This window comes from Zonotrichia albicollis, chromosome 15 (assembly GCF_047830755.1).
Source record: "Zonotrichia albicollis isolate bZonAlb1 chromosome 15, bZonAlb1.hap1, whole genome shotgun sequence".
NCBI classification, from domain to species: domain Eukaryota; kingdom Metazoa; phylum Chordata; class Aves; order Passeriformes; family Passerellidae; genus Zonotrichia; species Zonotrichia albicollis.
In genome coordinates this window covers 18,308,482-18,321,891 of record NC_133833.1, presented here as the reverse complement: position 1 = coordinate 18,321,891, position 13,410 = coordinate 18,308,482, and the positions used below count along the sequence as shown (strand labels likewise).

At 48.6% G+C, this 13,410-nt stretch overlaps 1 protein-coding gene across 2 annotated transcripts in view; it reads left to right on the top strand.

The window, feature by feature from the left end:
• Positions 1-1,606: 1,606 nt before the first annotated feature.
• Positions 1,607-13,410, top strand: part of LOC102060466 (gamma-aminobutyric acid type A receptor subunit pi) — a 27,255-nt gene continuing 15,451 nt past the window's right edge. For both annotated transcript variants that reach the window (XM_014271336.3, XM_074552253.1), the window contains exons 1-5: positions 1,607-7,252; positions 7,448-7,537; positions 8,855-8,964; positions 11,434-11,501; positions 13,101-13,318. In XM_014271336.3, the coding sequence (XP_014126811.1) occupies positions 7,482-7,537; positions 8,855-8,964; positions 11,434-11,501; positions 13,101-13,318 (452 nt within the window). In that variant the 5' untranslated portion in view covers positions 1,607-7,252; positions 7,448-7,481. The remainder of the gene's footprint in view (positions 7,253-7,447; positions 7,538-8,854; positions 8,965-11,433; positions 11,502-13,100; positions 13,319-13,410) is intronic.

Here is a 13,410-nt window from a genome sequence, read left to right as displayed (position 1 = left end):
GAAGAGGTCCTTACCAGTGGAGACAGCACCCACACCTGGCAGCTGACAGACCTGTGCCAAAGGAGCTGCTCCCACACCTGCCATGCTGGAGCTCCTGGGGAAGTGCCGTGGGACCCCTGCGCACCCGTAACAGCAGAGGACAAGAGCTTCAGGTGAGACATTTATCTGCTCTTTCACTGCTCTGCTGGGAGCTTACATATGCCACATGAATAACATGAAGCCACAGTCTTCCACTGGCCAGAGCTCCTCAGCAAGAATTATTATTCTCAAATAGTGAAAATAATAATAGGAAGTGTTGTCCTATAATCAACATCCAGTTACCCCAGCAGCAAAACACTGGGATGTGTCTGTGTCTGCTCTCTGTGACTGTTGAGGACAAAATGAGGACCCAAAAGATTCTGAATTGGGTGTATTGCTGCAGTGCTTGGAGAGATGCTGAGAGCTGTGGGGTCCCTGCTGCACCCTCACCTCCCGAGGCACTGTGGCTGCTCAGTGGAGATGCTGCTGCGCCCCTGGGATGCATCCCATTGCTCAGTGCCATCTCATTTGCACAGCAGCATAAAGCAGTCATGGATTCGTTTAAAGGGTTTTGGGATTTTTTTCCTTAAAAATATTCCTCACCCCTCTCTTGATAGAACAATATAGGCCTAGGTCCTTTGGGGGGAAAGTTAAACTAAAAGAAAGCCTTTTAATTAAGATTTTTTTTTTATGTTTATGGTGTTCAGAACAGTTCCAAATACGAGGCACTATCAGTAGAGATAACTTTCTCTCTCTTGAACATGAAAACTAGAAGCTAGTACTTACTGCAGCTCATTTAATGAGTACATCTTGATCTGTTTGGTTGTCTCCGAGTGTATTTCATCCTATTAATATAAAGGTACACAACTGTTTCCAATAAATCCTAATCTTGTGTAATTATAATGTCTGCCCAGCTTTTGACAGTCAAAGTCATTTGTATGGATGAAATATTTATTTAACAAGTTAGGGAGCAAAAAGGAATTATGTCATATCAAGTAAGAGCTTGGCCAAAGATAAAACCATAATTGTGCATTTATCTGACATAATAACAGAACGTTGAGCACTTAAAACTGTGCATCCAATTAATTGTCAGTTCCCAAACTCATTCCTGTACCTGACAAGAGGTTACACCAACCTTCTTTTACATTTAAACTGTGTTCTTTGTCTTTAAAGTGGAGTTAAAATCCTGAACATTGGGTGCTGATGTGCACACAGATAAAATGTTTTCAGGTTGTCACAGGCAACGTCATAATGGAAATAATTAAATGGGGTTACAGATTGGAAAAAAACAAGCCTGGCATCAGTCCAGAACTTTTGCTCTTACTTGAAATATAATTCTGGTATGAGCATCACAGGCCCATGGGCCATGTTCAGAACACAGCAGGTTTGGTGGCGGAGCATTTGCTGCGGGCACTGAGCACTGAGCACCGAGCACCGTGTTTCTCAAAGGGCAGCCGGAGCGGGAAGGGAAGGGAAGGGAAGGGAAGGGAAGGGAAGGGAAGGGAAGGGAAGGGAAGGGAAGGGAAGGGAAGGGAAGGGAAGGGAAGGGAAGGGAAGGGAAGGGAAGGGAAGGGAAGGGAAGGGAAGGGTCACTACCTGGATTTATGTGTTCCTTGGCAAAGGCCTCAGCCAATGGGGATGGCTGAGCAGTACTGCAGCCTGGGACCAGGGCCATGGGTGGGAAAGCACTGACTAAAAGTGGTTCTTGTGCTGTCTGAGTCTGCTTTGAGGTCTGTGTTTGCTGTGTCATTTCACCCAAAAAAAGCCTACTGGTAATGACTGAGTGGTTTATTTTCTCTGTTGCTGTAGACACCGTTGTCAAGTTACAGAGTTTGATGTAAATAAGCCTAGAGTATAAAACAGCATTTCTTTTCACAGAATGTCAGTTTTCTCCCTCCTCTTTCTAGTCTGTCTTTCAGGCATTTATTTTGGAAAATCTAGAAAGATAAGTGACGCAATGGTCTGGCTTGGCAGTCACCTAGAAGGCTGCAGTGGGGCAGTACTGCTGCTGCTGGGGTGGCATTTGGCTCCAGGTCACTGCCGGTGCTGAGCCCCGACCTTGCCCTGCTCCTTTCTGCAGGTAGTCTTTGGCAAGAGCCCCACCCTCACCTCTCCCTGTAGCATGAGTGGGTTTTTCTTCTGCTTGAAGCTGCCAGGACCCAATGCAGAGCTACAGAAAATAAATGTGCTATGAACTGATTGTTTTATCGCCATTTTCTAGCCCAGCAATTAATCCTGCTCTTGGGAGGCAGAACCAGAGCAGCAAGCAGGCTGTAAAGCCAGATCAGGGCTGGTAAGGTATTCCTCCCTCAGTGGCCCTGTGCTAGCACACAGAGCAGTCTATTAAGGAATCATCTCCCCCAGGATCCCAGCGAGGACCAGCCCCGGCTGTAGCGCTCGGAGGTGCTGGCACAGGGGTGGCAGCAGGGCTGGCACGGGGTGAGCGCTGCTGCTGCCCTCCCACAGGGCTGCAGCTGCTGCTCAGGGCTGGCACGTCACTGCTCTCACCTCCCATTTTGCAGGTTGCTTTGACATTCATTCTTAGTACATCTTAGCACAGACACATCTTCCCGCAGCTGGAGCTGCAGAGCTGGGTGGCCCTAAGTGTGATGGCCCTGTGCTGGTGGCTGGTGGTGTCTGTGTGGGCTGCCCAGGGGTGAGCATTGGCCACTGGGTAGTGGGGCCAGCTTGGGCTGGTGGTATCTGTAAATGAGGCCTGTGGGGAAACTGAAGCAGCTGGGAGTGCTGACCCAGGATTTGGGAAATGGTCCCCACAGGTGCTGGGGGTGCCTGACGTTGCCGTGGTACCTCAGGCAGCACAGTGGGTTCTCAGTCCTGGGGATGTGGGGGTGAGTAAGGGGGGGAGAGAGAACTACTCTTGCCACTGCTTGTGTCTCCCCCCCTTCCCAAGCAGACTGCACCCCCCTCTCCCTGCCCACACTCTCTTTTTGTGTCAATTTCTCACTTTTGAGACCTGTATTAAATTTCTCCCAGCCCTCAGGGAGCTCAGAAGGGAATTCAGACACTGTAGGTAAAAGCTGCAGCATACAAGCAGCATTCCTGCTGGGAGGGTTTGTGTCACAACAGCTCAGCAGCTCACTGATACATCCCTTGGGCATGCAACAAGTACCTGTGCAAAGCCAGTGCAGCAGAGAAGGCATGGAAAAGGAGGAGGCTGCTGCCGAGGAAATCTCCTTGAGCCACTTGTAAAATTCTCTGTGTTTAAGGGTCTCCGTGTGCTGCTTTCATGGGAATTTTCCTCTATCTATAGCAAAAGAAATAAGCTGAATCTATGGCCTCTTCTACAAACCTTTCTGTTTCAGTCAAGTGGAATCAGTGTAGCTCTTTTTTTAATCCTGAATTGTGTCCTTCATGTGTACCTTGCAGTTCTGAACTGTTTGTATGTACAAACTGAAAAGTAAAAGCCAGAAACAATGCATCCACTTTTGAGATAAAATTGAACCTCCCTCGGGGCACGGCGAACAGCTCCCTCCAGCCTCGGGATCCAGATGAAGTTTCTCAGAGCTGGTGGCCGTGCCCACCTCCCGCCAGACCCCACAGGAGCAAGGCAGCAGCACAGGTTGCTGGCCAGCGCCACAGCCAGGACTCCTCCTGTGTCCTGCAGTGCTCTGTGCTGTGGGATGTGATGCTGACGGCACTGGGCACCTCTGGGGCAGAGCTGGCCTGGCCCTAAGCTGCCTTTGGGGTTTGGAGCAGACATCTGCATCTTTGCAGGACTGAAACTGCGCAGCCCAGAGGAAGAAATGTAACAATGTTCCAGATTCTTCCTTCTCCCTTCTACAAGGGATGCCTTGAGTTTAAAACAAAGCAGTTCATTTGAAACAAAAGACTAATGAATATAGCTGCCCTTGCTCTTTTGCAAGTTTAAACACCTCATCTTTCCTCAAAGAACAGCTCTAAATAATTTTATCTGCAAGCCCTAAGCAGGAATTTGTATTCATGGTAAGACACTTATTGAGTTAATTTATTTAATGCTGGGGCATAATTTCTAATAGTGGAGGAGTCCCTAGGCCCAGTGCAATTGTCTCCCTGTTAGGGCATTAATATTTAAAGGAGTTATAATATATAATTATGTCAATTGATCTGTGTCTTTTAGGAAGTAGGTTAGCAGTTATTGATGGTCACTTGTGTGAAGGATTAGCTAAAAAAAACCTGGTACTTGGCAGAGCAATGCCTGCGCCCGGTCACATCCCAGCCCTGGCAGGGAGGGGCCCCGTGTCTGGGGCAGTGGGTCCGACTGGAATGTGCAGAATGCGGAGGGAAATTCGGCAGTGCACATCTGGAGGGCGGGCTCAGACAGCAGCAGGGGGAACGCTTCAGTGCCTTCGTGTGGCTGCAGTGCTGCTGCTGTCGGCATTTCCTGCAGAGCTGCGAGTGAGCCTCGAGTGATCTGAGCTGCTGGTGCGTGTTCTGCAGGAGGGTCATTCATCTTGTCAGATAGTCTTACTGAAGACACTCAAGACAGATAACTTGACCTCTGTGTACCTTAATTTATCTGTTCTTAGAAGTGGGGAACATTTATGCTATTTCTTGAGTGATTTAAAATGAGAACTATTCTGAATTTTAAAAAATTCTTGGTTGTTTTACTACTGTATTAAATTCCATATTGCACCAAGAAACATGGTGCTGAATGGCCTTTAAAAACAAGGTAATGTGGAAACCAATCCAGATGAAATACCTTTGTGCTTATTGTAGATATTGAGTATTTATTGAGGAAAACTGAACGTTGGCAGGGAAGGACGTGCAGCTGCAGTGCAGCTTTTACTGTGCTGCCTGCGAGAGCAAAATAAATGTGTTGGGTATATATGGGCTGTGGAGGTGCTCAGGAGGGTATGTGGCTGGTTTTCCCCCAAAACTTCCTGCAGCGAGGAATGTTTCACTGCCCTGCAGAAACGCAGACTAATAGATGTGTAAGATGAATGATTGTGTCTGAACTGTGCTCCTCGAGGCCCCATCTCCTGTTTTTTCTTTGCATGCTTCTCTGTCAGCGGATTGTCAAGCCTTCAGTTAATGCATCACTTGCAGCTCCTTTCACCCCGCTCCCTCCCTTCAGCCCTGCCAGCTCCTTTCCCATCCTGGGCAGGAGCTGCCGGGGCAGTGCTCAGCCAGAGCACAGACACAGTGATCCTGTCCATAGGTGCTCAGCCAGAGCACAGACACAGTGATCCTGTCCTTCAGGTGCTCAGCCAGAGCACACACACAGTGATCCTGTCCATCCTGTCCATCCTGTCCGTAGGTGCTCAGCCAGAGCACAGACACAGTGATCCTGTCTATCCTGTCCATCCTGTCCATCCTGTCCATCCTGTCCATCCTGTCCGTAGGTGCTCAGCCAGAGCACAGACACAGTGATCCTGTCCATCCTGTCCGTCCTGTCCATCCTGTCCGTAGGTGTTCAGCCAGAGCACAGACACAGTGATCCTGTCCATAGGTGCTCAGCCAGAGCATACACACAGTGATCCTGTCCATCCTGTCCATCCTGTCCATGGCTCCTTTCCCGCTGGCAGAGCTCAGCCCGGGCAGGGATGGAGCGCTGAGCTCCCCCAGCTGTGCCTGCCAGCACCGTTCCCTTTGCCACGGGCATCACACAGGACCAAGGAGAGTAATCCTGAATTACCAGGGGAACTGCACAGTTTATTTGACATTTACCTGTTACCTGGAAGCTTGGAAGAAAGATTCCCCCATATGTTCACTGAGGATTTTGTGGCCATGTGTTTGCTGTAGCCTCTTGGTGTATTGACTAGGCCTTTGGCCACCAAACAGTGTTTAAGGCTACATTTTTCTGTGAAAATGAAACACTATGCTGGACAGAGAAACATGAATACACAACCTTATTACAATTTCTTCCCACTACTGGTAATTTCTGATGAAAGCTCCTGCCCTATAACAGCAGAATTGCTGTTGTATTAACTGACACACTGAGCAGTGAAGAAATACTGTGGTTATATTCAGCTCTGGGCACTGGTGTCACCTTTCTCTTGCCCAGGAGTACTTATAGATTTCAGTTTCACTGCCTCCCAATCTTTTATATTTATTGTCTTTACGGTCATCCTGTGCAAAACATGGGATATTCATTAGAGATGCTCATGAGGGGTTCCTCAGATGAAGTTCATGAAGTCTCATACTTTAACTGAAGTCTGATTTGTAAAATTAACTTATTTCTACAAGTATTTCAACAACCTGGACCAATCTTCCTTCTTTTCAATCACAATTGTGGTCTGATATTGCTGTGAGTGGGTAAATTATTCTCTCTCTGGTCCTGCATCCTCACATTATACTGAGGAGCCCTTAAGAGCATCTAGAAACATCTGAGTACAATTTCAGAGAGAATGGGCTAGAAGAGCAAAGCCTTGTTGGAAATTCAGATGTGGGACTGGTATTAGAGCATATTGTGTTTTGAAAAAACTCCATCCTTTCTCCAGTGGGATGCCTTGCATTCATAGTACTTGAACGTTCAGGTATTTTACTGGCTCAGTGTGGGCAAAGTTGTCATTTCCTGGTGCTCTGCTTGTCCTGTGGCACAACACCAGAGCTGTGCATCTGGCTGAGGAGGCAGAGTGTCCTCTGGGCTCTACAGGAAGGACCTAACCCAAGCAGAAAACTCATGATGTTCGGGTTATTATGGTGCAGCCACATTGGAGGCTGAGGCTCTAAATGCCATGTGTGCTGAGAGAGGTGCTAGGTCTGAAGAAAAGGAGTGTGACTGGAGCAGCACTTCCAGCAGGAAGCTGGAGACAGAGGGGAGCAGAGCACAGCTCAGAGCTGCCACTGTGGCCTCAAGGCCAGCACAAGCCCGAGGAGTCTGGGGCCAGCAGCCAAGATTGGTTCCACTCCCAGAAAAGTCAACGAAACCCCTTTGAAGTGCAATGACCTCATGCTCTGCTGCATGCTGAGTGGCTTGCCAGCTTTGCTGTTAATCGCAGGGGTTTATCCCACAAACAATCAATGGAGCACAGAGTTACAGCACTTCTGTGAGGCTGGGCAGGGGAGCCTGCGACTGAAAGAGGCTGAAACTGCCATCTGTGGGCAGGATCTCTCTTGGCTTCAGAGTCTGACTGCTCTGGGAGCTACCCACACATTCTCCTGTTTAATCAATCCGTTCCTGTGGTGCCATTCTCAACATCAGCTATTGCCATCCCTTACTGAGAGGAGAGAAGAGGAGCTAGAATTTGTCGAGGACTTCAAGACCTGAGTTGTCACCAGGGCTTTTTATGTGGTAAGTGAAAGAACATGCTGAAAAATGAGACTAGTCAGGAAAAAGGGCAGGAGCCACTGCGTATCAGGTATGTTAAACATCAACCTGTGATGGTTCTGACTGTGCAGCATTTCTGCTCCCTGTCTTCTTCCCTTAAAAAAATTAAAATAATTTTTCTTAAACCACAAGACTTTGTCTTTCTTTTTTTCTTTACAGACAAGCAGAGCAAATACAAAAACAATCTCCAGACATGTTCTGCAGATATTTTTCCTTCTTTGGTCTGTGTCTTTTCCTTCCAACTCAAAGGTAAGGGTAGAGTTTGTTTTGTTTTAAAGGGAACATTTGAATGATGTTTCACATAAATAATGTGGGTCAAAAGGAAACTATGCTTCTAGTTGTCCAGCCTACCCAAAGGTGGCAGGGCGCAGTCAGGGACGTGGTATAGGAGAGAGCAATCTTCATAGGTCCCTAAACCACATGATGTCCATTAACAGTGCAACCCCTGATTTCCTGTTCAGAACCAGCACAGGTTGTAGTTCTTTACCAGAAATGCCTCCCACAAGGTTCCCAGCTCTGTTATTACCATCCTTGGCAGTACAAGTCCCAAATTTGTTGAAGTGTTTACATACATACTGTGTAACACCTTATTTTGCTGTAAGGTCCTGCTTAGTCTAAATCCTGCAGCTCCAAGGCCCTATTAACTCAGCTGTGAAGGAAACAGAAGAAAACCCTTGGTGAGAGCTGTGAGTAACTCCATGGCTGCTTCCTGCCCAGAACAGGTCCTGGCACTGGGAGCAGCAAAGGCTCTGCCTCCCACCTCCTGCTGCCCAAAGCAAGAACAAACTCCCAACCTTTCACTGTTACACTTTTCTCAGGTGAGGCAGTGCCACCCTGCACCTTAACACTCACCTTTTACAGCCCAAACCCCATCCCTCTCACTATCAGTGTGAGGTACAGATCTGTCAGCCTCATAACTCAGCTTCTGCCTTCAGTGACCAGCTACAACAGGTAAATGTAATTTAGAGTTGGACCCTCAGGATAGCCAGCAGCTGGAGCAGCACTGCCCACAGGGCTGAGGGGGTGTCTGTGAAGTGCACAGTCCTCCACCTGTCCCCTCCAGTATTATTCCTGACAGCTGCTGTAGAAGCTGACACTCACATGTTATGAGGAAGAAGCTTATTTAGGGGACTAGAGATTAGAGAGGAGGAGCTGTTGGGCTGCAAGATTTGTCTCAGTTTGTCATAAATGGGAGGAAAAAAGAAAACAATATTCCTTAAATAGACTGTACAAGAAGGAGTGGGAAGGGGAGATTGGGATTTTTTTCTCAGGCTTGTGATCTACAGATCTTGTTTGGTTTTTCTATTTGAACAGAACATTCTTAAGATACTGTGTGTGCAACCTGTAGCTATCAGCTGAGGCAATTTGCCATTTTCCCACCTCTTGAAGGTGCTAATTATTCAGCCAGGACAGCAATGTGAGCAAATGCTTGTGATTTCAATTATCTACTTGGTTTTAATAACTATTTTATACTGTTTGTTTGTTTGATCACAAGCTGGAAGCAGCTGCAGCTGCACACCAGATGTGCCCAGCCCAGCCTGTAACAGTTGGTGTTTGTGTCCCCAGGAGTTCTCTGGGTCATGGATCCAGCTTGCATGGCAGGGGCACCACGTCCCTCCCTGGATTTGAGAACCTCACCATGGGGTACAACAAATACCTGCGGCCCTACTTTGGTGGTATGTTGGCTCCACACAGGGGAGCATTTAAAATCGGTCTGTAACACTCATGTGGAGGGGAGAGCAGGCTTTGACCTTGCTTCAGTTTCAAAGGTTGTGTTTCTTTTAAATTAGTTGGTGTCCCAGGCTGCCCTCCTTTCTCTGCAGCCACTGCTGTCTTGAATAGCTGGTGCATGTGTGTGTGGGGCTTGGGATCAGGTCCAGCTGTGAGGTGAAGAGCAGGGAATTTATAAACTTTAACATCTCTCTGAAAGACTTGACTAAATAACTAAATTCTGCTCTAACTATAAAAGCCTTTGTTTAGAGCCTGACCCTTGTGATTTTCTGCTTTACTTTTGGTCACGTACAGCTATTACTGCTATTTATGCAGCTCTAGAGGAACAAAGCCATTCTTCTTGCCTTGATTATTGACTTTTGACACATGCTTTCACCTCACACTGTGACACAAATCTGTTCCAAACCCTAGTGAGATTCTGGGGAGTTGGGAGCAGGCAGGAATTTAGGAACTTATCTGAGGCTATTGAGCAATTTGTGTATCAGGTCTCCTACCTTCCATGTTAGTGCTGTCATCACACAGAGGAAAAGGTTTCTCAGAAAGACATTCAGAACCTAAAAAGTATCATTGAAGTTTTAAAAACAGCAATGACCATTTTTATTTTTTATTAATTTTGATTTTGTGCCTGAACCATTAATGAAACCTCACTTGGCAGAAAATTTTCACATCAGCTTTCACAGGCCGTGGATATTTCCCATTGTAGACTGACCTGCTGCTACTAGCAGCCCTGAGCTTCTTCCTTTTTCTGGCCATGGTAGTAAGAGTCTGAGACAATACAGAATTTACCATTGTGCTCTGCCTAGAATGGCTGACCTGATGTAGGATTAGAAAAGCTCCTCTAAATCCTGTGACACCAGTGAGCAGATGCTTCTCTACCACAGAGCAGAGATCCACTGCATCTGCAGCAAATGTTAAACAAATCCAGCCAGGACTCTGGTGTGACCTCCCCTGGAGCCGAGGCCTCACAGTTGTGTTCTGTGCTCAGTAAATGCAGTGGGTTTGAGTCTGAATAGACAGAGACATGAACAACAGAAGTACACATCTTCTGCAAATGAGATAAGTTTATGAACCCGTTAAAACAAACAATCAAAGCCAAAACCACCTGGAAAGAGTTTCAGAAATGGTGTGCATTGGTCGTTCCTCGCTGTGACTCATGCGATGAGCAGCAGTTTCAGCAGTTCCAGCAGGAAAGGCCCCGCTCTGTTGTCACGCACGCACAGAGGCTGTGCTGGAAAGGGGCGAGCTGTGCGCGGCATCGGCGGAGCCCGGCCTGCCGTGGGGTCCCCGGGTCTCTGTGTCCCTGTGCCCCCGTGTCCCTTTGTCCCCTTTTCCCCATGTCCCTCTGTCCCCATGTCCTCATGATCCCCTGTCCCTGTGTCCCCCTGTCACCGTGTCCCCTCCCCATGTCCCCGTGTCCCCATGGCCCCCGTCACCGTGTCCCCGTGTTTCTGTGTCCCCTGTCACTCTGTCCCCTGTCCCCCCGTCCCTCTGTCCCCATGTCCACCTGTCCCCGTGTCCCTCTGTCCCCGTGTCCCCTGTCCCCGGGTCCCCGTGTCCCTGTGTCCCTGTGTCCCTGTGTCCCTGTGTCTCCTGTCCCCGTGTCCCCTGTCCCCCTGTCTCCGTGTCCCCCCGTCCCCCTGTCCCCGTGTCCCTGTATCTCCCTGTCCCCCTGTCCGCGTGTCCCCCTGTCCGCGTGTCCCTTTGTCCCTGTGTCCCTCTGTCCCCCTGTCCCTCTGTCTCCGTGTCCCCCCGTCCCCCTGTCCCCGTGTCCCTTTGTCCCTGTATCTCCCTGTCCCCGTCCCCGTGTCCCGGCCGGTGCTGCCCTCTGGCGGTGGCTCGCGGAGCTGGCGGCTCTCGGTTCGCGGCCCTGTCTCGGGCGGGAGCTGGGCCGGGCCGAGGCCGCGGCTGCTCCGCGTTTCAGGAGCGCCGGTTCTCGGGAACCGAGACCTGCGCTCCTCTCGGTGCCTCCTCGCCAGGAGCCGGGGCTGCCCAGCACCCCCTGAGCTGTGGGAAGCGCTCTGTGCAGAGGTTCCTGGCCTGGCCGCTCCGTGCCTGGCGCGGGCTGGGATCAAGGGACAAAGTGGCCCTGGCTGCCTGTCCGATGGCAAATGCCACTGGAATGCTGCTGATCTAAACTCTGAGCTCTGCAGCCGGTGTTAATGGGTATTAGTGGATATTTACCCTCTGGTACCACCACCAAACACAGAACTCCACCTCCCTAACAGTGGCAACTGCATTTCAGATCATAGAATTTGTGAGCCTGATGCTCTGTGTGTGACCCTCTGGGCCTCTGCAGTTTTAGTGACGGTCAGTGAGGCTGGGGACAGTGCCCGCCCTGCACAGTCTCCTGAGTGGCTTCACTGTGCCCTCCACACTTCCCTTCTCTCTGCTGAAGCATTTCATTTCCTTTGCAGGAGAACCTGTGCAAATTGCAATGAGTCTGGACATTGCAAGTATTTCTAGTATATCTGAGAGTGACATGGTAAGTGAAAAAAAACCTTTTATTTTACAAGATAAGATTGAGATATGCCTGAGAGACTTCACATGTATTCCTGTGTGTCCAGCACAGAAATGGTCATTTTGAAACTGCTTTGCTGTTGGGGGCTGTTGACCACTTTCAGCAGTGGGATGAAAACAGAGCTCATTTATGACTGCAGACTATTGTCCTGGTTTAGGGCAAATACGGGAGGAAACTCCCAAAAGGGTTCCTCTAGAAAGCAGATTCAAGTGGCCGCTCCCTCAACCGGTTCACGAAAATATTTCCTTGGAGATAAGTGGAAAAACCTGGTTATTTAACAAGCAAAGTATACACAAGCATTAAAAAATAATAATATTAAACAATAAAACCTCTTGCTGTTCTGAAGAGATGGCAAATTCAGAAAGTCCTTTTCATGGGCTGTAGCTTGGGTCATCAGTCTGTTATCAGTCCCTTCCATGCTGGAATGCCGTGTCCTGGACCCAGTGGGCCAAAGGCATGAGCTCCTGGTGTTTTTGTGGGTTTTCAGTCTAGAGCGGATTCAAACAGTTCCAAGAAAAAGTTTGGGGAACTTCTCTGCATCTGCTTGCTAAAAACTAATTAAAAGCAAAGGAGAGCTCTGTCCCACTGTCTGTGCTGCAGACAACCCAGTCTGTGAGAAGGAATGTGGGGGAGCAAGTGCAGTTTCTGAAAACAAACTGCACACTTCTTTTCCCCTGCTTCACTTTCAGAAGCAGTTTTAAAGGTGCAGAACTTAATATCCAGCATAAACAGAGCAGACAATTAGGAATACAAACATCTTAACATCACCCTAAGACAACTGTGTAGATGCCATAGTAATGTGGGCTTACAAGAAAAAAGAAGTGGTTCCAAAAGTCCTACAGGTCAAAAACTCAGCACCTTCTGGAAATCAGACCCCGTGGAAGTAGAAAAAATCAATCCTGTGTGGCATCCCTTGTGAGAAGGAAGTTGAATGGTCCACCACTGCCTGTGGTGTCCAGAAGGCTCAGCAAAGCATCAGCTTCAGAGCCAAGTGGTGCTGCTCGGGGGCAGGCCAAACTCCAGTTAATCCCAGTGTTCTTAGATTCAAAATTCCTGTTAAAATAGAAGGCGCAAGTTTTCTTTTTTGACTTGTTTGGGGTGTTTTTAAGATGTCCCTGACATTACAGGTTGGATTCACTTACCTTTTTTCCCCAAAGTGCCAATGCCTCCTTGATGACCAGATTTATAGTACGTGTGGAGTTTCCTAGCTCTAGGCAATGGCTGATCTGTAATGTCAATGGCTTGTGGGGTGGTCTCAAGTGTGTGCTTCCTATCTGTTCTCTGCAAAATGGGCACAAAGGCATCAGTTATAAAAACTGCCCATTAAAAACATGAAGTACTGTAATTATAATCTTTAGCCCTCAAACTCCACACCTTAGAGTGGAAATGTATTAGAAATATTACAGAGTGAATAAAACTGTGACAAAAGTGAAACTTGAAGCTTGAAGCCTGGCTGTGCTAGGTTGAATAAGGATGTGTTCTGTGCCCTGTCACACACTGGTGTGCCCAGCTGTGCCGTGCAGGTGCCTGGACACACATGCCAGGCTCTGCTCTGTTCCACAGGATTTCACAGCCACCATCTCCCTGCGGCAGCGCTGGACGGACCCGCGGCTGGTGTTCCACGGCAACAGGAGCTTCACGCTGGATGCTCGCCTGGTGGAGCTGCTCTGGGTGCCAGACACCTACATTGTGGAGTCAAAGAGGTCTTTCCTGCACGACGTCACTGTGGGCAACCGCCTCGTCAGGCTGTTCTCTAATGGCACTGTCTTGTATGCCTTAAGGTACAGAGACCTCCAGCTTTGCTGCTGCTGGCTCAGAATAGATTTCCAGAATTACCCTGGACAGGAGCAGGTACCAGCTGTCACAGGTCATG